Source organism: Lepidochelys kempii, chromosome 14 (genome assembly GCF_965140285.1).
Source record: "Lepidochelys kempii isolate rLepKem1 chromosome 14, rLepKem1.hap1, whole genome shotgun sequence".
Taxonomy (NCBI): domain Eukaryota; kingdom Metazoa; phylum Chordata; order Testudines; family Cheloniidae; genus Lepidochelys; species Lepidochelys kempii.
Window position 1 is genome coordinate 6239072 of NC_136393.1, and position 27015 is coordinate 6266086.

The window sequence follows — 27015 nt, forward strand, 5'->3', positions numbered from 1 at the left end:
GAGAAGAAGCAGGGGCAGGGCCTTGGGGAAGGGGGTGGAATTGGGGCAGGGCGGAGCAAAGGCGTGACCTCCGCACTCCCCCTACACATACCCTCCCAGCCCCTTGCCTTGAGCTGCTCAGGGAGCACCCCCACAACCCCAGCCCTGACTCCTGCACCCCTCCACATCCCCACCCCCACCCTGAGCACCAAACGGGAGCTCCTGCACCCTGACCCACATTCACACCTGCACCCCTCACACCAAATGGGAGCTGCCCCAGGTAAGCGCTCCACACCCTAACCTCCTGCCCCAACCCTGAGCCGCCACCTGCATCCTAACTCCTGGCCAGACCCTGCACCCCAACCCCCAGCCCGCTCCTGCACCCTAACTCCCTCCCAGACCCTGCACCCCCCAGCCCTGAGCCCCCCCACCCCCCACACCCTAAGTCCTGGCCAGACCCCACACCCAAACATTTTTAACATTTTTTTTATAAAACGCGCTTATCCAAAGCGCTTTACCATCGTTAGTTAACAGTACGAACAATCTTTGGAAAGGTCATTAAGTGGTCGGCTGAGACACTCAGAGGTTTTTCAAGTGGTCTGTGGAAAAATAAGTTAGACTACAAAAACTATCAAGGTAATTCTCTTTATTTTCATTTACTTCCTATTACTTATAGGAGAAGGAGGAAGAAAAAAAGAATGAAAAACAGGGGTGTGGGGGGAGAGATCAGAGCGAATGTTCTTTTTCTTGGCTGGGTCCCAAGCAGGGGCCCCAAAAATGAAGCTGAGCACAGGGCCCCACTAACTCTAAATCTGCCACTGTTAGGAGTGGTATAATGGTGTGCAGTGGTAAGCTTGCATAATTTATTGTCTTCATGGGACTACAATGAGGGACATTTCACTGGTCTGAGTCTGTTTGTCCAAAACTATGCTAAGTAAGCCTGACTTCAACTCAACCACATTTACTAATCTCCTCTAGATACAGGCTAACACCTCTTGGCTCAATTTTAGCAGGTCAAGTTGTAGCCTACACTCCTGCCTACATAAATGCAAAACTAATTCACGCATTCCTAGATTCATCTCGCAGTAAAGTAGCCTGTGAGTGGGAATGTAAACTGATGAATAATTTTCCTGATTCCCCCTCCATTAGAAAACACCTTTGAGCTTTTGTCTTGTCTTGCTTTTCTTCAGAGCTACAGGTTTACAGTTATGTGCAGCATAGAAACAATCAACTGCTTTCCAGTGCTTGTGAACATCATCAGCAATGCATTGCTGCGAACCTTAAATTCCACAGCACAAATTCGAATCTGGAGTCATCCATTTTTTCCTGTAAGTGTCATAACTTCACTGCCAGAAATGCTTGTAATACATATGGTTGGGAAAGAGGTATCTAATTTCTCAATATGTGATCAGATTTTTTATTAGGAAGCAATTTTGTTTTATCTCTTTTTATGTATAGGTCCAAATTCACCACTAGTATAATTATAAACACTTTTTTTTTTTTAGCAGAGTTGGGCCTGCATATACTAGTGGAGACTTTGGCTCATATCCATTTGTTGTAAAAAAGAGAACTCTGCACCGTAGCCTGTGTGTAGGAGAACCTTCTTCGGGGGTTCATTGGCCCTCCCTAGTCATGAGTCTTGAACTTCCCTTCTGGCAGCCTCCCCCTAATCATTGGGTCTCTGGTGCGGGGTAGGAGGGGAGTATGGGAGAGGAGGGGCTATTGGAGGGGGAGGAGAGGTTATGGGAGGAGGCATGAGGACACAGGGGACCTCCTTGTAGCCTGGTGTTTCAGACACTCAGCTGGGTGGTTGGAAAGCCAAGTTCAAATCCCTATCCAACATCAAGCAGACGGGGGGAATTGAACCAGCTCTCCCGCATCGCAGATGAGTGCCTTAACCACTGGACTAAAAGTGATAAGGGGGTACCTCCTCCAAAATTTTATGACTCTAGACCTTTTAAAATGCCTGGAAACAAAACATATCAAGTGGATGAAATGTGTCCCTCAACCTGAAACAGACTTTTTTGAATTTGTTGAAATCTTTCAGAATTTTCAGGTTTGATTTGACCTAAACCAATTTTTTCCCCAAATTTTTCTGAACTGCCAGCAAACAAAAAAAAAAAACCCAACTATTTGCCGAACTTTAGCTGTGATACCCAGACTAATACAATGCAGATGTTTTCTTCAGATGTTTTCTGATTTTTTTTCGCCCCCCCAGGAGAATCATCCAGAATTATGGGATTATTTTATTGATATCTATCTCTTTTTTTTGCTGTTTTTAATTCCTGGTTTCCCACCTCACTTTGCAATGAACAGCATACAAGATTATAAGGTAAAATCCTTGAATTTTATTAGACATTATGTAGGGGGAGGCCTGGATAGATCTCAGTTTCAGTACTGCATTTGGTTTGGGCTGTCACATTCTTACAAGGACATAGCTTGGAGAGTTCAGAGGAGAGAAATCAAAATACTAAAAGGTTTTGAAATTAACCACTCTGAGAAACAGCTAAAAGACCAAGGCATGATCTATCTAGAGAAATAAAACCGAGAGCAGAGGCAGAGTGATAGCTGTGTACAAATATGTAACAGGTCAAAGACAGGTACTCTCATGACGGAAGAAGGCAGGTTTAATAGAATCAAATTGCAATTATAAAAAGGCGGGGGGGGGTTGTTCTTTATTTTCCAGAAATATACAAACTTATTCTCTCATTTCTCCATCTTCTTCTTCTCCTCTGATGTACAGGACATTGCAGGCAGATCAGATGGACTTTCAGTGTTTCTCAAACGCGGCCACCAGGGGCTCTTCTTGTGGCCAGAGCCTCCTGGGCTGTGATTGGAGGAGAAGAGGCAAAGCAGTGGCCACTCCCCCTCCCTGTTGCTCCTGGATGCCCTGTCTTGGTCTTGGTTGCTGAGGCCAGCAGCAGGAATGCCCCCTTCTGGAGTCCCCTGGTGCACACTGCTGTAGGAACAGGCAGCCGATGAGTTCCCTACTTTCCCATGTGCGGTGGGGCTCAGGCTTTGGGCTTCAGCCCAGGGGTGGGAGGGCAGGCTCTGGCCGTGGGGCATCGGGCTCCAGCCCCCTGCTGCCTCCCCCAACCCCTCACCCCCATTTCCCCTGGCCCCCGCTGCCTCCCCTGACCCTCCATCCAGGGCTTAATTTGTCCCCAGGCTTGCCTGGGCTGAGTAAGTCTGCTGTGAAAAGTGATACCTGTATGTTTGTTCATATCACTTTTCACAACAGACTTAACTAGCTAGCAATAAATATATTACAATGATTTGGACGTGTCTATGGGCATATTTATTTGCTTTGCCTAAAGCTAATTAAGTATTTTAGGAAAAAATGTGAGAGTGGCCACCAGCAAGAGTTGGGGGCCACACTCTGAGGCCACCAAAAAAATTGTCCTGAGAACGCCTGGCCTAGGTGATGGACTCAGAGGTGATTATCTACCACTATGAAGGAATGTGTGTTCTGAAGTCTTTCACTGAATGCAATAGAGTTGTATCAGGGATCTATCTAGCTACCTAGTTACACAATGACTTCCATCATGATAGTGTCTGGGAGCCTCCCAAATATATAAACATGACAATAACAGTGTCTCTTTCTCTTCCTCCCACCCTCCCCTCAATCTTCCCAGCCTGTAGGGGAAATAGCATGATTAATGTATAGTATAATACATAATGTATAGTATAATACATAGAATCATAGAATATCAGGGTTGGAAGGGACCCCAGAAGGTCATCTAGTCCAACCCCCTGCTCAAAGCAGGACCAATTCCCAGTTAAATCATCCCAGCCAGGGCTTTGTCAAGCCTGACCTTAAAAACCTCTAAGGAAGGAGATTCTACCACCTCCCTAGGTAACGCATTCCAGTGTTTCACCACCCTCTTAGTGAAAAAGTTTTTCCTAATATCCAATCTAAACCTCCCCCACTGCAACTTGAGACCATTACTCCTCGTTCTGTCATCTGCTACCATTGAGAACAGTCTAGAGCCATCCTCTTTGGAACCCCCTTTCAGGTAGTTGAAAGCAGCTATCAAATCCCCCCTCATTCTTCTCTTCTGCAGGCTAAACAATCCCAGCTCCCTCAGCCTCTCCTCATAACTCATGTGTTCCAGTCCCCTAATCATTTTTGTTGCCCTTCGCTGGACTCTCTCCAATTTATCCACATCCTTCTTGAAGTGTGGGGCCCAAAACTGGACACAGTACTCCAGATGAGGCCTCACCAATGTCGAATAGAGGGGAACGATCACGTCCCTCGATCTGCTCGCTATGCCCCTACTTATACATCCCAAAATGCCATTGGCCTTCTTGGCAACAAGGGCACACTGCTGACTCATATCCAGCTTCTCGTCCACTGTCACCCCTAGGTCCTTTTCCGCAGAACTGCTGCCTAACCATTCGGTCCCTAGTCTGTAGCTGTGCATTGGGTTCTTCCGTCCTAAGTGCAGGACCCTGCACTTATCCTTATTGAACCTCATCAGATTCCTTTTGGCCCAATCTTCCAATTGGTCTAGGTCCTTCTGTATCCTATCCCTCCCCTCCAGCGTATCTACCACTCCTCCCAGTTTAGTATCATCCGCAAATTTGCTGAGAGTGCAATCCACACCATCCTCCAGATCATTTATGAAGATATTGAATAAAACCGGCCCCAGGACCGACCCTTGGGGCAGTCATAACATAATGTATTAATGTATAATATTAATGTTTCTGTTGATGAGTGAAGAATACACTGAAGGAATATTAAATCTGCCCGCATGACACCCTGATGTATCCCTTTATCCATCTACTCTATTGTCCTGTTATACACAGCATGCTCATCTAAACTGACATGAGAAACATCCCTGGATTTGCTTTAATGAATGCAGACAATCATAGAAAGACTCTTTGTTCTGGAGCTACCTTGTTAACATTTTTAGACACTGGTTAATGAAGAATAAAAAATGAAAACCAGTATTTCAGGGTACGCTATTAAGATATTTCCACTGCCATCGGGACAAGAAGCAAGGAGACAGGAAAAAGAAGCAACTAAAGAAGGAAGGAAGAAACAAATGGGGTGGGAGAGAGAGAAGCAGGGAAAACAGACATGTGGACAGTGAAGAGGAGGAGGAGAAGAAGAGAGTGGCAATAGCTAGAGACAGGGTTTCAGAGTAACAGCCGTGTTAGTCTGTATTCTCTAAGGTGCCACGAGTACTCCTTTTCTAATAGCTAGAGAGAGTGAGAAAGGGGAAAGTCCTGTTATAACTCTACAGAGGAAGAAGAAATGGAGATTTGTTTGTACCTTTATTTCCCTGAGCCAGTTTGGAACATAAAGGCAACTAACTGGAAGGACTGTTGTTGTTTTTAAAAACTCTACAATACAACCTCTCTTTTTCCTTTCCTTTCCTAGATAAAAGCTCATTCCCAGCTGCGGGTCTCTGGGCTCTTCCCTTCAGCCTACTGGTGTGGGCAGGCTCTGGTGGATATTCCCCTGTACTTGATTCTTCTCTTCTCAATGTTTGGAGTTATCTTTGCATTGAGTTACAGAATTTCTAAGAGTGCCGGTGAAGCTCTTGCCCTGGTAAATCTGATTATTTAGATCACTGAAAAATAATTCACCTTTGAAAACAAGAGAGGGACATCCAGAAGATAAAGTTTACCCCTCTCTCTACACCAGGGAAGGGGAGCAATTAAGCCGGTCAGCTCCTGGCTTCAGAATTCATTTAAATTGTAATCATTTATGCCAGTTCGCTCTTCAAGTGTCTGCACCCATAGATCAGAGCAAGGCAAAGGGGCCATTTTTTTGCTGGGCATTCATATGGAAAGATTAAAATTCGATCCGTGGCAAAACGTTGCCGTTTCTGCCAGCAAGAATTCTGAATTTGCCCCAGACGCAGAAAATGGATTTCTCACAGTGAAATGAGATTCCTGTTTGTGAAAAAGGTCTTTTGTATTTTCTCTTGTTCTCTCCTCCCCCACCTAGTAAAAAGAAAAATGCAAGATGAGCCTAGAAGAGATTTTCCAACGAGTTCCTATTATGTACAAGTGTTCCCAGAGTTGATGCCTCTGGGAGTTGTAGTCAGCATTGCAATTTCAATTCTAGGGAAACTGTCTGATTCTGTTTTAAGTTACACCGGTGCAAACCCAGAGTAAGCTCGCTGATTTTAGGGGTGAAATTCTGGACACAACCAGGTCTGAGAGCAGAACTATATCCAGGGCAGCAGGTTTTCCCCCCTAGCAATAATAATCAAAGCAAGGAGGAACATAATACGTCCCCAACAAGTAAATGGTCACAGGTTGCTTGTTAAACAGTTCAGATAGCACTATCACATTCGCAGGTGCTTAAATCTTTGTGCTGTTTGAGAGGAAAGATGGTCTAGTGGTTAGGACACTAGCCTTGCAGATGGAAAACCTGCATTCAGTTTCCTGCTCTGCCACAGACATCCTTGTGATCTTGGGAAAGTCACTCAGTCTCTCTGCGCCTCAGCTCCCCCTCTGTGCACCGGGGATAAGAGCATTGCCCTGCCTCACAGGGGTGTGGTGAGGATAAATATATTACAGACTGTGAAGTGCTTTGAGGTCCACGGATGAAAAGGGCTATGTAAGAGCTAGGCATTTTTATTATTTGTTGCTCTATTTTCTCTTCTTCACTGCATTGTGTCTGAGTTTCCCCTTCTGTAAAATGGAGATAATAAATCTTAGCCTCCTTATAAAAGTACTTTGCACTTAATTGGAGGGGTTTTTTTATCCCTTAATCCTCAGTATTATTGTCATTTAAATTGAACTAAAGTGGTGCAGATAGGTTTTATTTGTTCATACCAGTTCACTTACCCCTAATAAGAGCTTTCCTCTCTATAGTTTACCGGTATTACTGGCTATGGAATTTCTATGATCCTGTTCGTATATTTAATTGCCTTCACATTTCGAAAGCGATGCAACAGCTGTGATTTTTGGTCGTTTATCCTCATAGCGGTAAGCAAATGGCTAGATTATGTACCGCATGCTATAAAGTTTATAAAACTGTATTTCAAGCTTTTGAGCGTTCAGGTGATGATATAGAAGTGGAAACACCCTGTGCAGCTCCAGGAAATAGAAAATGACAGTCATCTTATAACAGGGACAGCTCTGTACCTTTAACTATGATGCATTATTCACATCATTTTCTTCTTTAATATCCTCTCCAATCCTTTCTAGTTTCAAGTGGTTTGTGGTCCCCTACCCAGAATTCCCAACTGTCTCTTGCTCCATGTTTTTTGTGGTTGAAAACTGATTCCCTCCCCCTCCCCCGCCCAATATTTTGCACAGGGTGAAATCTCATAAGCAAAATCTTTGTGTGTGTGTGTGTGTGTGTGTTTTTCCAAATGGAAATACAAAGTATTATTGTTGTGACCACCTTTGTCTGTTAGAAAATCTCTCTTCGTCCAGATCTTGTAAACCACAATCCAAATAACAGCAACAAAAATCCCCCACAGAGTTGGCCTTGGGGAAACTGTACCACGCAGGATCCTAACTGACTATTTCAGAGGCTCGGAGCTGCCTCATGAACAGATTTCTTTCCTGAATAGGGCTGGCTCAAAATTCTCCGCCTAAACTGCTTTTTGATGGAAAGTTGGTGCTTTTTGTGTGAAAAGGGTCTGCTTTACAGGGAAAACTTCTATTTTTTGTAGCAGATAATGACCGACACATTTCATAAGAGACAATTTTATATCTTGAATTAAGCCTGAAAATCAAAAAGCTTTGGTTAAAACCTGAAATATTTTGATTCTGAAATGCTGCTGCGGTGCCTCATACTTCCATTCTCCTTATGGTCCAGGCTCCCTGGTCAGACTTCAGCTCCTATGATGCACCATGGCCATGTGAGCCACCTCCCCTAGCCGAGAGGGGAGACCTCGCTGTATGATGAGAGATGTAGTCTGACCAGGGAGCCCAATCTACAGAAGAGAATGGGAGCATGAGGCACCTGAACTATGACTCCCAGGAGGCATTTCAGAATCAGAATATTTTAATTTTTTTGCTGAAAACTTGAAACTTTCCCCAGAGCAGGGGGGGAAAAAAAATTCTGACCAAATCTAGACTTGAGACATCCTTCTATGGTTGGTCTGCAGACTACTGAGCTGTAGCAGAATACACCTCAACTCTTTTGGTGCCTCTTGCAACCTAAATAAACTTTCCAGAGACACCCTTGTAAGGATTTCGTGTACTGCCAAGGCTAGACGTGAGGTGCAAAGGCCCTAGAGAAGATCTTTGGTTTGTACATCCTGCAGTTCTGGATCGAAAAAGGTTCAAACATCATGTCATTTTTCTACAAGATTGGGAAAAGGATCCCCAAGTGATGTTGTTGTTTACAGATATCTGCATAGTCACTCTGAACTCTCTAAAAGCCTCATGGTAAAAATAAATAAATAAATACATCAGTAAGCTAAGATGTTCACTGCCTCCATGCTAATTATGCTGCAACTTAATGGAAGGGTCTTTCCCAGTATTTTATCTACCAGAATATGCCAATGTATGCAGTGCTGGCAATGCCTTTGATTTTTATTGGAAGTTTCATAATATTTGGTGTGTTTTCTTAAAGTCCCAGCTCCTGGAGTCATGTGATCACATGAGACTGTTTGTTTTAATTCAAAATAAATGTGTAACACTCACTGTTGTGGAGAAAAGGTTGAAGTGTGACACACACGCCCCCCAAGCTCAAAAAACAGAATGCAAATAACAAGAATCCAATTTTTAAAAAGTTCTTGATTATCTTTTAGGACCTGACTCATGATTTTGGAATGTGTAGGATTAGCAGTATGGCTTCTGACAAATAGGTATTGGGGGGTAAAAACTAAGGATGCTCTAGAGGGCAGTGGAGTGACAGAAATGTTCTTTTCTCCCAAACACCAACTCTAACCCATTACCCTGAGTCCTTCCCATCAACCTTTCTCATATTTGTGTTTTGTATTTAGTATTCAGCATCTAATAAGTAAGTTGTGTGGTATTTACCATATAACCCAAAATGCAGTGTCATCCAATTCTTGGCAACAGTGAGCAAAGATTTTTTTTTTTATCTAGTATAAGTTACTTTCTTGCATCTTTTTAGGTAACGCTGCTTATCTTCATTATTGATACCATCATGCGGATTGCTTCCATAGAGACAATTTTCCATTATTTCTTGTCCATTTTGATTCCTGTGTATCCATTAATAGATGTTGTGATCCGGTCTCAGAAGGTAAACTATCGTACTATGTCATGAAGAAACTAGATGCATAACTGGCTAAGTTTTTTAGAAAAACAAAACAAACCTCATGGTTTCTCCATGGGAAGCTGGCAGTAACACCCTTGCAAAGAGCTTTGTGGTTTCTCTAAGGCAGAGATTCTCAAACTGTGGTCCACGAGCTCCATTCAGGTGGTCCACGGATAGTTCCCTCTAAGGTGCATGCCTGGGCAGCCGCACACAAGAGAATGAAGGGCCACCAACCTAATTAGTGAAGCCGCGTAGGTGTGGCTCTGCTAATTAGCTGCCTGGACCCTGGAGAAGATGCACATTTAAAGTGAGGTGGTGCCCTTGCGGGAAATAGGGGATAGGTGGGAGGAGGCAGCAGGGTGAGAAGAGGGTGTGGGGGAAATTTGTGTGGCGGCCAGAGAAAGAGGTGACTTTCCCCAGGTCCAGGGCTGTGGCTGCAGGGGAGAGACAGCCCTCCTTCCCAGCCTCAGCGATGTGGCTGCTGTGGTGAGGGAGATACTCCCCTCCTTCCCAGCCCCAGCTCGGGGGCTGCCGTGGCGGGGGAGAGAGGGCACATCCATCACATCAGAAAGGTACTGATATAAAAATGAGTTGTGTGCTTTTATATGTAGAACAAAAAAAGTTAATTATTATTAAGGGTTTTTTTGATATAGCGCTTTTACCCAAAGTGCTGTACAATAGTTAGCTAATGGTACAAACAACATTTGGAAAGATCATTAAGTGGTCCGCCGACACCCTCAGCAATTTTCAAGTGGTTCGCGGGAAAAAAAAAGTTTGAGAACCACTGCTCGTAGGGGTTGGATTTTGAGAATTGCTTTGTGCAATCCTTATTGTTCCCACTTCTCCCCAGAGGTGCTAGGGAGATAAAATTCTTGCATCTGACAGAGCTATTAGTCTTGGAGAGAAGAGTCGGAAGATATCTGTATTTGAGGGTGTAACTATTTCCTAGTATTAGGACACCCAGATTCCAGCATCTATATTTGCCCTTTGCTAATGTAAGAATTTTGAGTAAAATGACAAGAAATGTTCACATGCTTCTGAAATATTTACTGACTTGTGTTTTCATTCTTTTAAAACGAGATAGTATTATATTAAAGCTTTATGTATTTTTTTTTCCACGCACAGATTTTTTTAGAATACGAGGCTTTCAGTTTTACTGGCAATTGGAGCGACATATTCGTATCTGTCTTTGCAGTAAGAAACAATTTGAATATTGCATTATTATTTTGCAGAGGACACACATTCTAATGTGGTGACTATATATTGCATTTGTATAATTCCCCGCAGCTAGCAAAACATACATAATGTGACAGATGTTTCACGGTCATATCTGTTGGACTGAGATGGAGAGTTTTCCAGTGTAGCCTAATGTTCATTGGCAGGAGAAGTTAGTCCATAAACCTAGGACTTCATCTGTCACCTTATTAGAGAAGGCTGGACTGTTTGAGGCTTTTTACCTATAAGAAAGTGGGACAAGAATATCAGACTCATTCCATACAGAATAGAACTTTGCCTGGATTTGAGGAGGCAGTTGACAGCACCCAATTACTCAGAAATAATAATAGTGCTCGTCTGAAACAGGCGAGGGAAAACAAAATAAGCCCCAGATCATGCAGTGAGCTCAGCCTTACCTTTCGCCTTTGTGCTTATGCGTTAACATGTGATTTCTCTGCTAGTGTAATCTGTCATTACCTGTCATTTTATGCATTAGTATTAGTTAATACAAATATGAACTTCTTATACAATTTTACATGCTGTAGACTCCAACAGAGTCCATAAAATTCAACCCAAGTCTGAAGACTACATCTACATGGACTAGACTCTTATATGGGGGAAAATGTAGTAAATGGTAATATTTTGTTCCATTATTACCACCAGTTGTGCTCCAGCGGTGGCAGCCATGGTGAGAAAGCTAGTTGAGACAAGGTGCCAGTAATTACTAACGTTATACCCCCATGTTGTCTAGGCCTGCTCTGAGTTGAGTTCAATGTCATGAAGGCTAAAACACTGGCAACTGACCTATGCCAGTTCCACCACCATTGCTACCAGTAATGGGAAGCATTAGAGGAGAAAACCTAGGCTACGCACAGCTAAATAACAGGAAGATAATACTTTAATATGGACTATTAAAACTGAAACATTTTCATTTAATTGTTCTTTAGATCATATCAGACGTAGCCTTATAGTTGGGGCCCTGCCAGTCCCAGGGCAAGAGGGTTTTATTTTGGCATTTATACATGAAGATTTGGGAGATGCTCAGATTACGTGCAAGTGGGGACAGAGAAGTACCTATGATGGATCCATAAGAGGAATAAAGAAGTGAGGCAGATCAGGCTGCCAGAGTGATCAATATGGGATAAATACCCACCTAGATTAAATAAGAGGCAGACACAGGGAGAACTGAATTAAACTCTTCTATTATCTCTCACATTAGAATCTTAATAAAGTGAACCTAACATTCCCCTAATGTTAAGTTAACATTAAATAGCCAGTTAGCAGCTCAGGAGGTAACTAGTTCATGAGGAGAAGCCAATCCCTCTTTTAAGGCACTTTACCTAAACTGTAATTAAAATATATCAAATACAACGTTGCTATTTTCATTCTACAACGCTGACTATTTCTTCTTTTTTTCAGCCTTACCTCCACTGTGCAGTTTTCATTTTTCTTCTTCGATGGCTGGAGGTGAAATATGGAAGAGCAGTTATGAGAGAGGATCCGATTTTTAGGTTTGTGCCCACACATGCCCTTCCATGAGCACGTGTGTGCCCTACATAGCAACCACGCTCACTCTTTTCTTGACAATACATTTTTCCACAGAAAAAGTTGATATTTTCAATTTTTCACAAAACATTTAGCAACTTTGATTTTTTTAAAAATCCATGCATAGTTTCCATAGAGTTTCACATGATACATTCTCCCCTCCCAAGTATTCTTGCTAGAAAAATGGGAAATCACAATGTTGTTGTTTATTTGTATTGTCATGCCTGCAAGTCGCAGTCATGGACCATGTACTAGGCACAATACAAACACAAAACAAAAATATAGTCCCTGCCCCAAGGAGAAATGGTGTTAAGTTTGCAAAGCCACATATTCAAAGGCTAGGAAAATCCAGTAAATAGATTGCAGGTGCACTTTGATACCATCTTTATCTACAGGATCATGTACTATTTGTTCTTAACAAACCCTGCCTCATACAGGGCACAGAATGGACAGTGAATAAGACAAAGGACTATAGGAAGAGAGAGGTTGTTCTCTTGTATTTCAGCCATTGGTCTGGGACACACAAGTGCTGGGTTCTATTCCTGGCTCCTCCACAGACATACTATATGACTGATGTTGGTCAAGGCTGTCATAACCCATATGCAACAAGAGGGCTGAATTAAGTTTGTATGGGCAACCTTAATTCTGGTATTTCTTAACTTTTTGTGTGCTTGACTTTCCAAATAGCAAATAATAAAAAGCAGAAGTATTGAACCAAACAGCCATTCGGTCTTGCTCTACTCATAATACATCAATTGTGAACTAGGACAAAGGATATAATGCTGAGTTTGACTCCTTTGATCAGTAGAATTCCCCCGAAGAAAGAGATCAACCATCAAAATCCTGAAGAACCAGAAGAAGAAGATGAGGATGTGCAAGCTGAAAGGGCAAGAGTTAGGGAAGCAATAGCTTCTGAAAATCAGGAAGAGGTAAAACTTCAAGTTGCCCTTTTCTGTCTGTCTCTTTACTCTTCCTAAATTACCCACTGGGGAAAAAATAAACATCAATATGGAAATCCAGTGTTTCTCCCCTTATATTTTTCTACTGTAAGTAGAAATTGGCTTTCCAAGTGGCATTAACAGATATCATCAGAACTGAGAATACAATTTTTAAATAGAATGTAATTGTCTTTTGTTCTCGGGCAATCTAAAATGAGTGATCTTTGGAATAAGGATTGTGACCTCTTCTCTTTCAATGTCAAGCATGTTTCTTTTTTTTTTAGTTTAACTAATAATTAATAATACAGCCTGCATAATAGCTAACCTGAATGGGCAGGAAAGATGGCCCAGTGGAAAGGGCATTAGCCTGGGACACAGAAACCAGTTCAGTTTCCTGCTGTGACACAGACTTCCTCTGTGACCTTAACTGTAAAACGGAGAGAACAGTACTTTCCTATAAAACAGTAAAGAGGTGCTGTGTGTAAAGTGTGAGGCACATGGATACTATGGTAATGGTAGCCATATAGTTACCTAAAATAGTAAAAAGCTATATGGGATTAACATGACTGTCTAGTAGATTTCACCACTGTCGAACTTTTATCTCCCCTCTTAGCAATGAAAATTCAACACATTTCAGCAGCAACAAAATAGTCAAAGGAAGTGTTCTGAATAAAACCTGTATACAGCAAGACACACACAACAGTGAGAAAAACCAGACTGTCTTTGATAGTGGGAGGGATTTGTTCTTTATAAATTCTCTCTCATTTTGCTCCTTTCCTAGAAACCAATTATCATTGTCAACGATCTGCGCAAGGAATATAAAGACAAGAAAGCCAGTTCGGTTTTTAAGAAAAGGAAGAAAGTGGCCACTAAAAATGTCTCTTTTTGTGTGAAAAAAGGTTAGAACCCAGGAGTATTTTACTATAATAATTTTGATGGTTGTCTGATTTGAAGGTTACATATATAGACCACTCACTCACTGGAACATCTCAGTTCTAGACAGCCCTCATGGAATTTTTAATGAATGTTATTTGATCACAGGTATGAGCAAAAGATTTCTCGTTTGTTTGTTTGTTCTTTCGTGGTGAATATGCCTGACATTCTGTCCGGAAGGGCGAGTCTTACTAAAAATTGATGCATATTCATTCTAGGAGAGGTATTCGGACTATTAGGACCCAACGGAGCTGGTAAAAGCACAACCATCAATATGATTACCGGAGAGAGAACACTGACTGCTGGGCAGGTAGGTGAAACGGGTTAGACTTTAAAATACAGGTCGGAGTGAAAAACCCACTGCTAACCCTAAACAATACATTAACGGAAACAAAGGCTACTTCTTCAACTGCGGGGGCGGGGGGTGACTTGCAATTCGTGTAAACATACCCACACTAGCTGTATTCTAGCTAGCTTGTGAAAAATAGCAGAGAGAACAACGTCACATGCTTCAGCACAGGCTGCCCAAATAAGTATGTACCCCGGGGAGGAAAGGGGGTATCAGTCAGCTTGTGCAGTCTACACTGAAGTCCAGTTCTATTTTTAGCTAGCTAGCCTGAGTACAGTTAGTGGGGGGTACATCTCCACAAGCTGCAAGTCTCACCCAGGCTCTGATGTAGCTGTAGAATCATAGAATATCAGGGTTGGAAGAGACCTCAGGAGGTCATCTAGTCCAACCCCCTGCTCAAAGCAGGACCCAAAAGGATGTTTGGAATCTAGCCCGTAGCCTAGCACGTCATGCTCTGAAAATCGTTAATGAAAATTATCATCAGTCATTGTGACTGACATAAAAACATGTCACTTGCAATAATGAACAAAACGACATTAACACTATTTATGTAGACCAACCAATGCCAGAACATTTGAAATGAAACCATGCGCTCCATCCATACCCCCAATTATATTTGCCTCAAAATAAATTAAAAGTAAATCATTTCAGGAATGAATCTTGGACTTTCGCTAATGCTGGAAATGGTCTTGTAAGGCTTTTTATTGGCATTTCTCACGGGTCGTTCATGTAACAGTACCTAGAACAAACAACTACAGCCATAGACCCTATCGAGCAGGAAAATGACCTACAACCTGTACTCCATGAAACTACTCAGATAAGCAAAGGTTGCAGATCAGTCCCTTGCTCAGTAATTCTCCCTTCATAAAGCCTGAAAAGCCCATAATCGCCCTGTAATTTTAACCCTTCACATTTATCGATCACAAGATTACACAAGTGCAGAATAAGAGATTGTTTGTTCAGGTGCTGACGAAGGGGAAAGGTGCCGCTGCCTCTCAACTGCAAGAGAGCACCACTGGCTTTCTAGGTCACTGCCCTCAGGAGAGCCCTCTCTGGCCAAACCTTACTGTGCAACAACATCTGGAGGTTTATGCAGCTGTGAAAGGGATGAGGAAAGAAGATGCTGCTGTTACGATCAAACGGTATGTAGTAAAAGGCATCAAGTTTTCCATTCATGTTTCATATCTTAGAACTATAAAGCAGAGAGAAAGTAGAATTTTGCTGAAAACCAGACGCTCCACGGTCAAACTGCCCAAGTGTCTTCCTCTGATGATTTAGCCAAGAAAATAAGCCACCCAGATTTTCTCATTTAGAATAAGTTAGAATTAAAATTAGTGTGTGTTAAATGCTGGATGTATCTGTGTCTAAACTTTAGATTGTAATGTCTGGTGCCAAAAAGTGAAATTAGGGCGATAATCAATTCTGTACTGTCCACTCTAGGCAAGATGAAGAGGGTTTATAATAGATTGTTGTTATTAATATTGCTAATAATATGATTCTAATGATTAAGAGAGAGATTCTATCCTGTTAGGAACAGCTTGTTTGAAAAGCTTCTCTTGTTTAGTTTCTGATGATTTTATTGCTTAAAATAAAAAATTAGCACACTTTCCAGAAAAATTTTGGACAGGGGGAAGTAGAACCGAAGGATTCTTGAGATTATGAAAAGACTTCAGAAGGTGAGTTTTGGAAAGATTCGCGGTCTTCAGTGGGTCAGCTTCATTGCGTGAAAATACACAGTCAGATAAGTTTATGGGCATCTAAGAAAACTGAAACACAGTGACTGCAGTATCCATTTTTTTCAGCATCATAGTATAGATCCACAAGAATTCTCCTGTGGAAAAGGGGAAGTAAGCATTTTCTGGATGCCTTTGCTTAGGAGAAAAGAATAAATGCAAAAAAAAAAAGAGTCATTTTGCGGAAAGAAACAATGCACCTCCAAAACAAATCCTCTTTAGTGGGTACCATCAGGAAAATAACTAAGAAGAATGCTAAAACAGAGTGACCAAAGTTTCACCAGTAGTGATGGAGAAAGGGGAAATGGACCCCTCCATTACCAGAGGGGGCAGAGCATTGTGTCATTCTGAGGAGCTGTCAGGGAAGGGCAAACCTCTGGGGGTTCTGCTGAGAAGCCCAAATAATAGGGAATTGCTGGTTGCAGAGGGGGCATCAAGAAGATGTGTATCCCAAGCAAATTCTATCAGGAGTCCCTACTGAGAAATGAAAACTAACCTCTCCTCTTAGCACCCCTGTACTCTCTGTGGAAGAGACTTCCTCCCAGGGCCCAGCTGCCCCCAGAAACTGGAGGAACCGAGTCCATTCTTACCCGAGACTGACAGCACAATGGAAAAAGTGTTGAGTTGGGGAAAAAAAACCAAATGTTCATTTTACTTCCTTTCTTTCTCCTTCCTCACAGGATAGCAAAGGCTCTGGAAATTCAAGATCATGTCAACAAAGTGACTAGGAAATTATCTGCTGGGATAACTCGAAAGGTGAGCATTTGCATTTTTCTTGGATCAAACCCTGGGACGAATTTTGCTCCTTGTTCTTCAGTGTTGAAACTGGAATAACGCCACTAAGCTAGTGGAGTCCTTTTTGCATTTGCATTGATATAAATGAGCGCAGAATCCAACCCTTCATGTTCTAAAATGAATTTTTGTTTCAAATGTACAGTAGTAAAATCTCTGTTTGGGTGTAAACATATTGTAGTTATGGCTGGTAAATTTATCTCCAGAAAATAGCTGGCATATTTCTGAAACGTCCATAGTGTGAATGAAAAATTGTATTGGTAAAGAGAGGGGCTAGTTCTGTTTCCAGTTACATGGATGAGATTCTCATTGCTTCCCCTGTGACGGTGGGGCCCAAACACACATTTTGTGCTGTCTCACTTCAAAGGGAGTTACGTCCATGTAACATAGTACAGAATATTGCACAGTATGTTTCTCAGATTGTTCAACTTCTTTAAATCACAAGCATATATGTGTGGAGGGAGGAAATGAAGTCCAAGCCACTCATCTTTCGAAGGTTGACATATTTCTGGTTGGCTCTGAATTAGAGGATTTCAGAGTCCTGCATAGAAATGAATCTTATGCATAATTATTTTTAAAGAAAATGAGTTAATTGCTCTCATTTACACCTGGCACCACCACTGGCTTTAGTGAAGTAGGCCAGGGAGACAGAACTTAGCTCCCAAAGTCTTTTCTTCATTTTAGGTGTGTTTTGCACTGAGCATGCTGGGTAATCCGACAGTTCTGCTTCTGGATGAACCATCAACTGGAATGGACCCTAAAGGGCAAAGTCACATGTGGTGAGTAATGCCTGAACCAATTACTAGGCCTGTTTTTAAGATCAGAACTAAAACAAAACAGCATAATAAAAATTTAAAGGCTAAGACTTTCGCGATGGGAATTAGGCTTTGGACAGCCAAGCAGATTAGTACCCTTGATAAGTCGCATTCCTTCACAGTTGCATGGGAGGTTGGGTCGGCAGATATACACTCTGTGTCTTCTCTCTCGCCGTCTGCGTTAGCAGTGCAGGGACAGCTGCAACTTAGACTCTAGAATTAATGGTACTCTGTTTTAGTGTCATTGAGAATTCGGGGGGGGGGGTTCACATCCCAACCATTTGCAATCTGCAAAAATCAGTTGAGGCTTCAGTTTCAGTTCAGCGGTTGGAGCAAAATATAGGCTGGTATTTATTTTTCCCTGAGCGGGTTCATCCCATCCCTTCTTAGCACCACTGTCCACTTGAATCATAGAATCATAGAATATCAGGGTTGGAAGGGACCTCAGGTGGTCATCTAGTCCAACCCCCTGCTTAAAGCAGGACCAATCCCCAACTAAATCTTGACCCCAACTTGACAGCTGCCTCCTCTGAAACGACACTATCCTAATTCTCACTGGCCAAAGTGAAACACGTTTCAGCTAAAGCAGGTACAAAAAAAGAACTTAACAGTCCCTCCCCACTAAATCAGCACTGTAGCAAACCTTATTTCAGAGCAATCCCTCAATGGATTTTGGTCAAATGGGAAGTTCAAAGTACTTTCATGTAGACGTCAATGTAAAGTTGTTTTTAGGTTTTAATTACATTTCCTTTATCATTTTGAGGGGGAAATACAATAGAAAAACTTGTTTGGCTCTTCTTCTGAAATAATTTTTGTCTTTCTTTCCAGGAAAGCAATTCGGGCTGCACTGAAGAACAAGGAACAAGGAGCCATCCTCACAACCCATTACATGGAAGAGGCTGAGGCAGTGTGCGATCGAGTGGCCATCATGGTGTGTGGAAAGCTCCGGTAGGCTGTAACATAGATCGGTCAATAGCAGGATGGACACTGTAGAAGTTCTCAGGGAACAGGCAGATGTTATGGAGCCAACCTCATTCATTACACCCACCAGGACTTAAAGTCTCATAGAGTATTTCCTGGAGCGCCCCCCCTCCCCCTCACTACCACACTCCCCACCCCCAACAAGCTATAAAAACAACAGGAGGGGTGAGAATATTTACCAGAGCTCTGTTCTGGACAGCTCCGGCTGAATTTAATCCCTGACATCCACTAAGAGGAGAGGGTCATGGAAGCAAGACTCTTTGTCCACTACTAAGTATTTCCCACTGTGTTGCTTTCTTTGTCTCCAGGTGCATTGGTGCTGTTCAGTACCTGAAAAGCAAGTTTGGCAAAGGTTACTTACTGGAAATTAAAGTGAAAGACCCAGCACAGGTTGATTGCCTCCATATGGAGATTCTGAAGATCTTCCCGCATGCAGATCGTCAGGAACGGTAACTGCAAAATACATCAGGGTCCTGAACCCCTGCAGAGTTGTAGTATATCATTCCCACTGCTGGAGTTTGGCAGCAAATGTCACAGCTTGAACAAAGATCTCTCACTGGGAGAGATTAATGGGTTACAGTCCCTAGCTAGCAAGTTGATTAGAGACTGTCGTTGTGTCTGGGCCATGCAATAAGATACGGAAGCTTCTTGTGCTTTCTCCTTCCCTTCTGGCCCCCACACCTGAGCCAGACAGAATTTGACTCAAAGTGGTGTCTACGAGCTAGACACAGGACAATGGATGCAATTTCTTTTCTCCCTCAGGGTTTCTTCTTTGCTGGTTTACAAGATACCAATGCAAGATGCACTGCCTTTGTCCCAGACGTTCTCCAAGCTAGAGGCAGGTACGAGAGAAACTATCAGCAAAAGGTTAGGATCACTCGAAAAGGACATGTAAAGATGAAACATGCTTTTTTAACTGTATCTTCATTTCTCCACAGCCAAACGAACCTTCAGCCTCGAGGAGTACAGCTTTTCTTTGAACACTTTGGAGCAGGCATGGGATTTCAAAGTTATACGCAACTCCTTGTAAAGGAATTGTAAAGGGAACAAAGAAGGCAGCACAGCACAATGATCAAATTTTGGAAGGGGGAAAAAAAGGACGTTTACTGGAGAAAGATTCATTTTCAAGATTCTAAAGGGAATAATTGTAGCAGTGAGAGTCAGGTGGTGGCCCAGCCTGCAGAGCCATGAAGGGGAGTAAAAGGGCAGAGGTTGCCTTCCTGTTCCCTTGCACTGGTATCCACATCGTGGGTAGCTGCATAGTGAGCAAAACGTCCTCTGCAAGCCACCGATCCCGCTAAGGGCTGGTTGGCACAGCTATGTTGGTGCACTAAGAGATAGCAGATATAAGGCTGGTGCAGGGGTACCTCCATCTGCTGGAGCAGGGAGAAACAGGCAGACAGATCATGACTGAGTCACAGTCTGCTTTGTGAGCTGCTCATGGAGCAGCATGCCCATGCCTGGCTCAATGCACAGGGCATGAGGCAACGCCATAACTCACTCCTGTGTGACTGAATTAAAAGGGCAAACACCCCTCTGTGAAACATTGCCTTGCAGTTTCTGTAGGGCATCATGGTGTGAACAGTCCCCATAAAGAGCCATCATTAAATTCCAACTTCACAGAGTTTGGCTTGAAATCTGTTTACAGAAACAAACATAGAAGTGAATCAAAATAAATATACAGTCTTAGAGAGGACGATGGTCTTTTCCTAGTGTTGCTCCTGACCTTTGGTGAGCTGGTGAACTGGAAATTAGCGAACACTTGCTGCTCTGAAGAGAGCTGTATCAGCAGAAAACCTGTTCTCTGTGATGGTCATCTTTTGGGCAATTGCAAACCCATGTGTTGCCTTCATAAAAATAGTAACAAATATTTAATGTATTTGTTATCAGTGACAGGGAATAACCAGACTTTTGTTGTTGTCATACATTTCAGGTGTTCTTAGAACTCTCCCGTGAGCAAGAAATGGATAATTTTGATATGGCTTTGGAAGGAACTTTTGAGTGGAAAAGACTTCAGCAGGAAGACCTTTAAAAATGTTCCATTATATTTTAATCAGTATTGATGTGTGTGATTTAATAATGCACATATATGCTATCGTTTCCACACACTTATCAGCACAATAAAAATTGAGGCCTGTAGCTTTGCAGCTTCTGTACTTTGGAGAAGGGAATAATTTTTCCTAAATTAGCCCCTCTTTTGAGAAAAGGATATTTTTAAAGGTGAAGCCATTGGGGTACTCAAGGTGAATTGCTCTGCATACAATAGGTGTTAGAGAAAGTACAGGCCTGCAGCTGTGAAACAAGTCAGTGAACTTGACAGATGGGTTGGGCTGGTTGATATGGATGTGGAAGCATGCTTTGAAGTGAACAGTTAACTAAATATGAATCTGCCTTTTTAGCCAGAGTTTTATTCTGTAGTTAAAAAACATCTTCAGTCTCCGCCATCCAAATGAGGATCTGGGTCAGATCTTCAGCTCATGCAAAGCCGCACAGAGCTGTTAATTGAGCGGTGCCCATTTATTCCCACTAAGATTCTGCCTGCCTCGTTTACAGATGTTATATAAACCATGCAGCAAGTGTACAGTGCTTTACATGGTATAACACAAACAGTAAAACTTTGAACTTGGAAGTAATTGTTTGGTGGGAGTGCTGCAGCACAAGTGTGAATGGGGATGACGTGTGCATCCGAGCAAGGCTAGTCATGACGCAGAATCCGACTCCTCACTCTCAAACCCTTTGCAGTGCCTCTCCCTTAGTCTGAAGAGAACAGGGTAGGAATGAGGGCTAAAGCCTCACAAATCCCCTGAGAGGTAAGTATTAGCCCTATGGAGGTTAATGAGGCAAAGAAAGGGTAAGTGACTTGGCCAAGGTCGCAGGGTGAGTTAGTGGCAAAGCAGTGACTGGAGCTCAAGTTCCTGTCTCCATTCCTGTGCACTTTCCTCTGAAGGGAAGGGAATAACTGAGAAACACAGTCATCTAGTGCACAGAAAAAAAGGTCAGTTTATATATAGTGCATCTGTTTTCTTTCTATCTTTAATTACAAAATCTAAGCCCTTATAGGGTCATTTATTACGTTTGCCTCATCAGAGAAGAAGCCTGTACGAAGTTGAGCCTTCAGTCATAGGTGGGTGACTTCAAACACACGACAGTTTAGTCAGTGGAGTAACTAGAAATGAGTCCGCGTCCACAAGAAGATACAATATATCACTATCACGAGTCAAACTTGCTGCTTATTGGAGTCTGAACCAGCATCATATAGGTAGAAAACGTCCTGTTTGTTTTATGGGAACAATTTATTATCGCCCACTTGTTCATTTGCAACAGTTATAAGTATGTAGCAGCCTGCAGATTTAACTGGCTTTTCTTACCACTCTGGCTTTTCTTACCACTCTGTGGATTGAAACATAAAGAAAAGGTGCTGAAACCGCTTATAAAATTCATCCTTTTCCCTAAGTGTTTAAGATAATTTGCTGCATAAATCATCCCAGAACCATCCACCCCTCACGTTGACTCTGCTGTGTACTATTCTGTTGGCTCTGTTATATAACAATATATTTTATCAGCTTGTGCTTTTAGGTAGGGTTCAGTGACTCTTAACTGTTTAGTGCATTACAATTGTACAGCGCTGCATACCTCTACAGCTTGGTGAGAATACTACCTGCGTAGTCAATACTTCATTATCTTTAAAGGTAGAAAGACATTTAGGCCCAGATTTTTAAGAGCGCTTAGGGGTTTCAGCACTCAGCACTGCAGCGCCTAACTAATTTAGGAGCCCATCAGTGGTTTTAAGTTCCTCTGTGCCTAAGTCTCTTCTGAAAATAAGATTTAGGCTCCTAAATTAGTTAGGCGTTGCAATGCTGAGTACTGCAACACCTAAATACCTTTTAAAAATCTGGGCTTTCAGTTCTACTTTGTGGGAGCTCTACAATTCAGACAGTTGGGGCACTTCCCCCCACTCAGAAAAAGGAGAAGATAAAATGATGTTTTAAATCTCTTAATATAAGAGATTACCTTTTCCGGATGGTGGGTTCATTCAGGTCAGCAGTTCTGGAGCACCAGACTGTGTAGTGAAGATGGGCATATTCTAATAGTGGGCTCCAGGGCCCCAATCCTGCGGGGTTCTGAAAGAATCCCGAGAGTTGCTTTGTGCGTTCCACTTCCACTGGAATCATAGAAGATCAGGGTTGGAAGGGACCTCAGGAGGTCATCTAGTCCAACCCCTTGCTCAAAGCAGGACCAATCCCCAACTAAATCATACCAGCCAGGGCTTTGTCAAGCCTGACCTTAAAAACCCTCAAAGGAAGGAGATTCCACCACCTCCCTAGGTAACGCATTCCAGTGCTTCACCACCCTCCTAGTGAAAAAGTTTTTCCTAATATCCAACCTAAACCTCCCCCACTGCAACTTGAGACCATTACTCCTCGTTCTGTCATCTGCTACCACTGAGAACAGTCTTTCAGGTAGTTGAAACCAGCTGTCAAATCCCCCCTCATTCTTCTGCAGACTAAACAATCCCAGTTCCCTCAGCCTCTCCTCTTAACTCATGTGTTCCAGACCCCTAATCATTTTTGTTGCCCTTTGCTGGACTCTCTCCAATTTATCCACATCCTTCTTGTAGTGTGGGGCCCAAAACTGGACACAGTACTCCAGATGAGGCCTCACCAATGTCAAATAGAGGGGAATAATCACATCCCTCGATCTGCTGGCAATGCCCCTACTTATACATCCCAAAATGCCATTGGCCTTCTTGGCAACAAGGGCACACTGCTGACTCATATCCAGCTTCTTGTTCACTGTAACCCCTAGGTCCTTTTCTGCAGAACTGCTGCCTAGCCATTCGGTCCCTAGTATGTAGCGGTGCATGGGGTTCTTCCGTCCTAAGTGCAAGATTCTGCACTTGTCCTTGTTGAACCTCATCAGATTTCTTTTGGCCCAATCCTCTAATTTGTCTAGGGCCCTCTGTATCCTATCCCTACCCTGCAGCGTATCTACCATTCCTCCCAGTTTAGTGTCATCTTCAAACTTGCTGAGGGTTCAATCCACGCCATCCTCCAGATCATTAATGAAGATATTGAACAAAACCAGCCCCAGGACCGACCCTTGGGGCACTCCACTTGATACCGGCTGCCAACTAGACATGAAGCCATTGATCACTACCCGTTGAGCCTGATAATCTAGCCAGCTTTTTATCCACCTTATAGTCCATTCATCCAGCCCATACTTCTTTAACTTGCTGACAAGAATACTGTGGGGGACCGTGTCAAAAGCTTTGCTAAAGTCAAGGAATAACACGCCCACTGCTTCCCCCATCATCCACAGAGCCAGTTATCTAGTCATAGAAGGCAATTAGATTATTCAGGCATGACTTGCCCTTGGTAAATCCATGCTAACTGTTCCTGATCATTTTCCTCTCCTCTAAGTGCTCCAGAATTGATTCCTTGAGGACCTGCTCCATGATTTTTCCAGGGACTGAGGTGAGGCTGACGGGCCTGTAGTTGCCAGGATCCTCCTTCTTCCCTTTTTTAAAGATGGGCATTACATTAGCCTTTTTCCAGTCGTCCGGGACTTCCCCCAATCGCCGTGAGTTTTCAAAGATAATGGCCAATGGCTCTGCAATCACATCTGCCAACTCCTTTAACTCTCTCGGATGCAGCACATCCGGCCCCATGGACTTGTGCTCATCCAGCTTTTCTAAATAGTCCCGAACCACTTCTTTCTCCGCAGAGGGCTGGTCACCTCCTCCCCATGCTGTGCTGCCCATTGCAGTAGTCTGGGAGCTGACCTTGTTTGTGAAGACAGAGGCAAAAAAAGCATTGAGTACATTAACTATTTCCACATCCTCTGTCACTAGGTTGCCTCCCTCATTCGGTAAGAGGCCCATACTTTCCTTGACTTTCTTCTTGTTGCTAACATACCCAAAGAAACCCTTCTTATTACTCTTAACATCTCTTGCTAATTGCAACTCCAAGTGTGATTTGGCCTTCCTGATTTCACTCCTGCATGCCTGAGCAATATTTTTATACTCCTCCCTGGTCATTTGTCCAATCTTGCACTTCTTGTAAGCTTATTTTTTGTGTTTAAGATCACTGGATGTATTGGGCTGAGCTACAGTATTGTTAGGGTCAGACAAAAGATTTTTATTCTGCCATATTAAAGGCAACGGGCCTGAGTCTCTGGCCAACTTCATTCCCTTTGCACCTGCCTTGTGGTGCAAAAGCAATGCAATTTGGCCCCAATGTTCCTGCTAATAGGTGCAAAGCTGGCATAGGTGGCTCTGTGAAGGAAGAGTGGCTAGAGCGCTGCTTGACTAAATAAAGCCCCTTGGGGACCATTGCTAGATGGTGAGAGTTAGAACAGCCCCCAGCCCCCAGGCTGTTCTAACATGCACTCAGGCTGAAGCTGGGGGAAGAGAATTGGGGAATCACAACCTGCTGCCTGATGGCACCCCCAACAAGCACACTTTGCGTGGCTCAGTGGACACTAGAACGACAGAGAACCTGCCCCCAATATTTCAATGTTCTCTGCTTCCTGCCCATCAAGCAAAAAGTTTAGACATATTTACCCAAAATGTATTTATGTTTAGCTACATTTTATTTCTGTACTCTGCCAATTAAAGTCTGATTTTGTTGAAACCAGAGGTACATTATAAGTTTCCAAATGTATCCTGTCGCAATACTTTCCAAAAACACACTTCTCAGTTTGGAAGTAAACAAGGCATTTTACCCCTGTAAAGGAGTTTGCTCAGTGCAGTAGCGCCTCCTCGTGGTCAGATGTGGTGTAGCGGCTGTCTCCCCATAATCACCACCACCAGCCCCACCTCAGCTGGGCTTCATTCAATTAAGCTTGGCTTTCTCTCTCTCTCTCAGGTGTTGCCAGGTATGCTATTTGACCTCTCAGGCCCACATTAACCACTTCGAGGCCTGTGTGGGATACATCCCTAGTTGCCAGGCCTGAAGACTCAACCTGTGCTGTGAAATTCAAGCTGTGCTCTTTCTAGCTAATCTGCAGAAAAGGTCCTGGGGATTACAGTGGACGAGAAGGTGGATATGAGTCAGCAGTTTGCCCTTGTTGCCAAGAAGGCCAAAGGCATATTGGGCTGTTTTAGTAGGAGCATTGCCAGCAGATCAAGCAAAGTGATTATTCCCCTCTATTCAGCACCGGTGAGGCCACACCTGGAGTACTGCGTCCAGTTTTGGTCCCCCCACTACAGAAGGGATGTGGACAAATTGGAGAGAGTCCAGCAGAAGAGAACAAAAATGATTAGGGGGCTGGGGCACATGACTTACAAGGAGAAACGGTGGGAACTGGGGTTATTTAATCTGTAGAAGAGAAGAGTGAGGGGGGATTTGATAGCAGCCTTCAACTACTTGAAGGGGGGTTCCAAAGAGGATGGATCTAGACTGTTCTCAGTGGTAGCAGATGACAGAACAAGGAACAATGGTCTCAAGTTGCAGTGGGGGAGGTCTAGGTTGGATATTAGGAAACACTATTTCACTGGGAGGGTGGTGAAGCACTGGAATGCGTTACCTAGGGAGGTGGTGGAATCTCCATCCTTAGAGGTTTTTAAGGACTGGCTTGACAAAGCTTTAGCCCAGTGAGCCAGCTTACCTGTATTCTATTCATTGCTTTGTTGTTCTGCTTTACTATATTTAGTAATAATGCAAGGAACCTACAGGCTTTTATCCTGTAAGATTTGGCTTTAGTCGATAGTATGAGGCTTGAGGCCTACAATCTTTGGTATAAATAAACTTAAGCAACTCATAAATTATAGGGAACTAAAAGTAGCATGCAAGAGGGGAAATTTTGTCCCGGATACTGACTTCAGCCACCCACAGAACATAGCTGACACCAGCATTCGGAAGGTTTCAGACAGAACCCCTGACCGCAAAGGAGCCATGACAGAAAATTGACATGTATGCTAATAGGGTAACATCATACATATCCTCACCTATAGAAAACGGACAGCTTAAGGGAAGGAAATACAAATAAAGACCTCTATTGAATATGCATTGGACATGGCAGCGTCAGTGTAACCTACTATAAAAGTAACATCCCACAGGCAGCAGATAGGTTGTAGAGATGTAGACCTTGGGAGGGGCCAGAATGATGGCCACTGGGGAAGATGAGGACGATGACGGTGATGAGAAAGATAATGGTTAAGTATGTAAGATAATGGTTAAGTAGGTTAAGAAAGATACAGGTGTAAGTATGGATGTCCAAATGTACTTTCTGTATTTATCTCTATCTGCCTTGTTAAATTTAAGTGTGTGTATAATCTTTGCTAAATTATTAATAAATTATATATTTGTAAATATATAGAGAGAGAGTTCCTACGCTGTGAGTGTTGCATCTGTGCACATTGGGGTTCCCAAATTATATGATGATTTTACAATAATCTTACTGGGCCTGATCTTGGGACATGAACCTGTTAATCCTCAAGTTACAATTATATATACCCAACTTTGGGTCAGGCTACTAAGCCCTGGCTGGGATGATTTAGTTGGTGTTGGTCCTGCTTTGAGCAGGGGATTGG

At 43.0% G+C, this 27015-nt stretch overlaps 1 protein-coding gene across 8 annotated transcripts in view; it reads left to right on the forward strand.

Moving 5' to 3' along the window:
- The window catches only part of LOC140897656 (ABC-type organic anion transporter ABCA8), a 53989-nt gene extending 31781 nt beyond the window's left edge, over positions 1–22208 (forward strand). For 3 of the 8 annotated variants that reach the window (XM_073310544.2, XM_073310548.2, XM_073310546.2), the window contains exons 20-37: positions 1170–1307; positions 2198–2311; positions 5366–5536; positions 6814–6927; positions 9038–9166; positions 10307–10375; positions 11816–11907; positions 12747–12870; positions 13661–13778; positions 14031–14122; positions 15125–15303; positions 16575–16650; positions 17371–17465; positions 18330–18449; positions 18791–18931; positions 19245–19324; positions 19421–19476; positions 20416–22208. In XM_073310544.2, the coding sequence (XP_073166645.1) occupies positions 1170–1307; positions 2198–2311; positions 5366–5536; positions 6814–6927; positions 9038–9166; positions 10307–10375; positions 11816–11907; positions 12747–12870; positions 13661–13778; positions 14031–14122; positions 15125–15303; positions 16575–16650; positions 17371–17465; positions 18330–18449; positions 18791–18931; positions 19245–19324; positions 19421–19476; positions 20416–20514 (2007 nt within the window). In that variant the 3' untranslated portion in view covers positions 20515–22208. Of the gene's footprint in view, positions 1–1169; positions 1308–2197; positions 2312–5365; positions 5537–6813; positions 6928–9037; positions 9167–10306; positions 10376–11815; positions 11908–12746; positions 12871–13660; positions 13779–14030; positions 14123–15124; positions 15304–15761; positions 15838–16574; positions 16651–17370; positions 17466–18329; positions 18450–18790; positions 18932–19244; positions 19350–19420; positions 19477–20415 lie in introns of those variants that run through there. The other 5 variants (XM_073310545.2, XM_073310549.2, XM_073310550.2 and 2 more) reach the window with 5 other exon arrangements.
- Positions 22209–27015: the final 4807 nt, after the last annotated feature.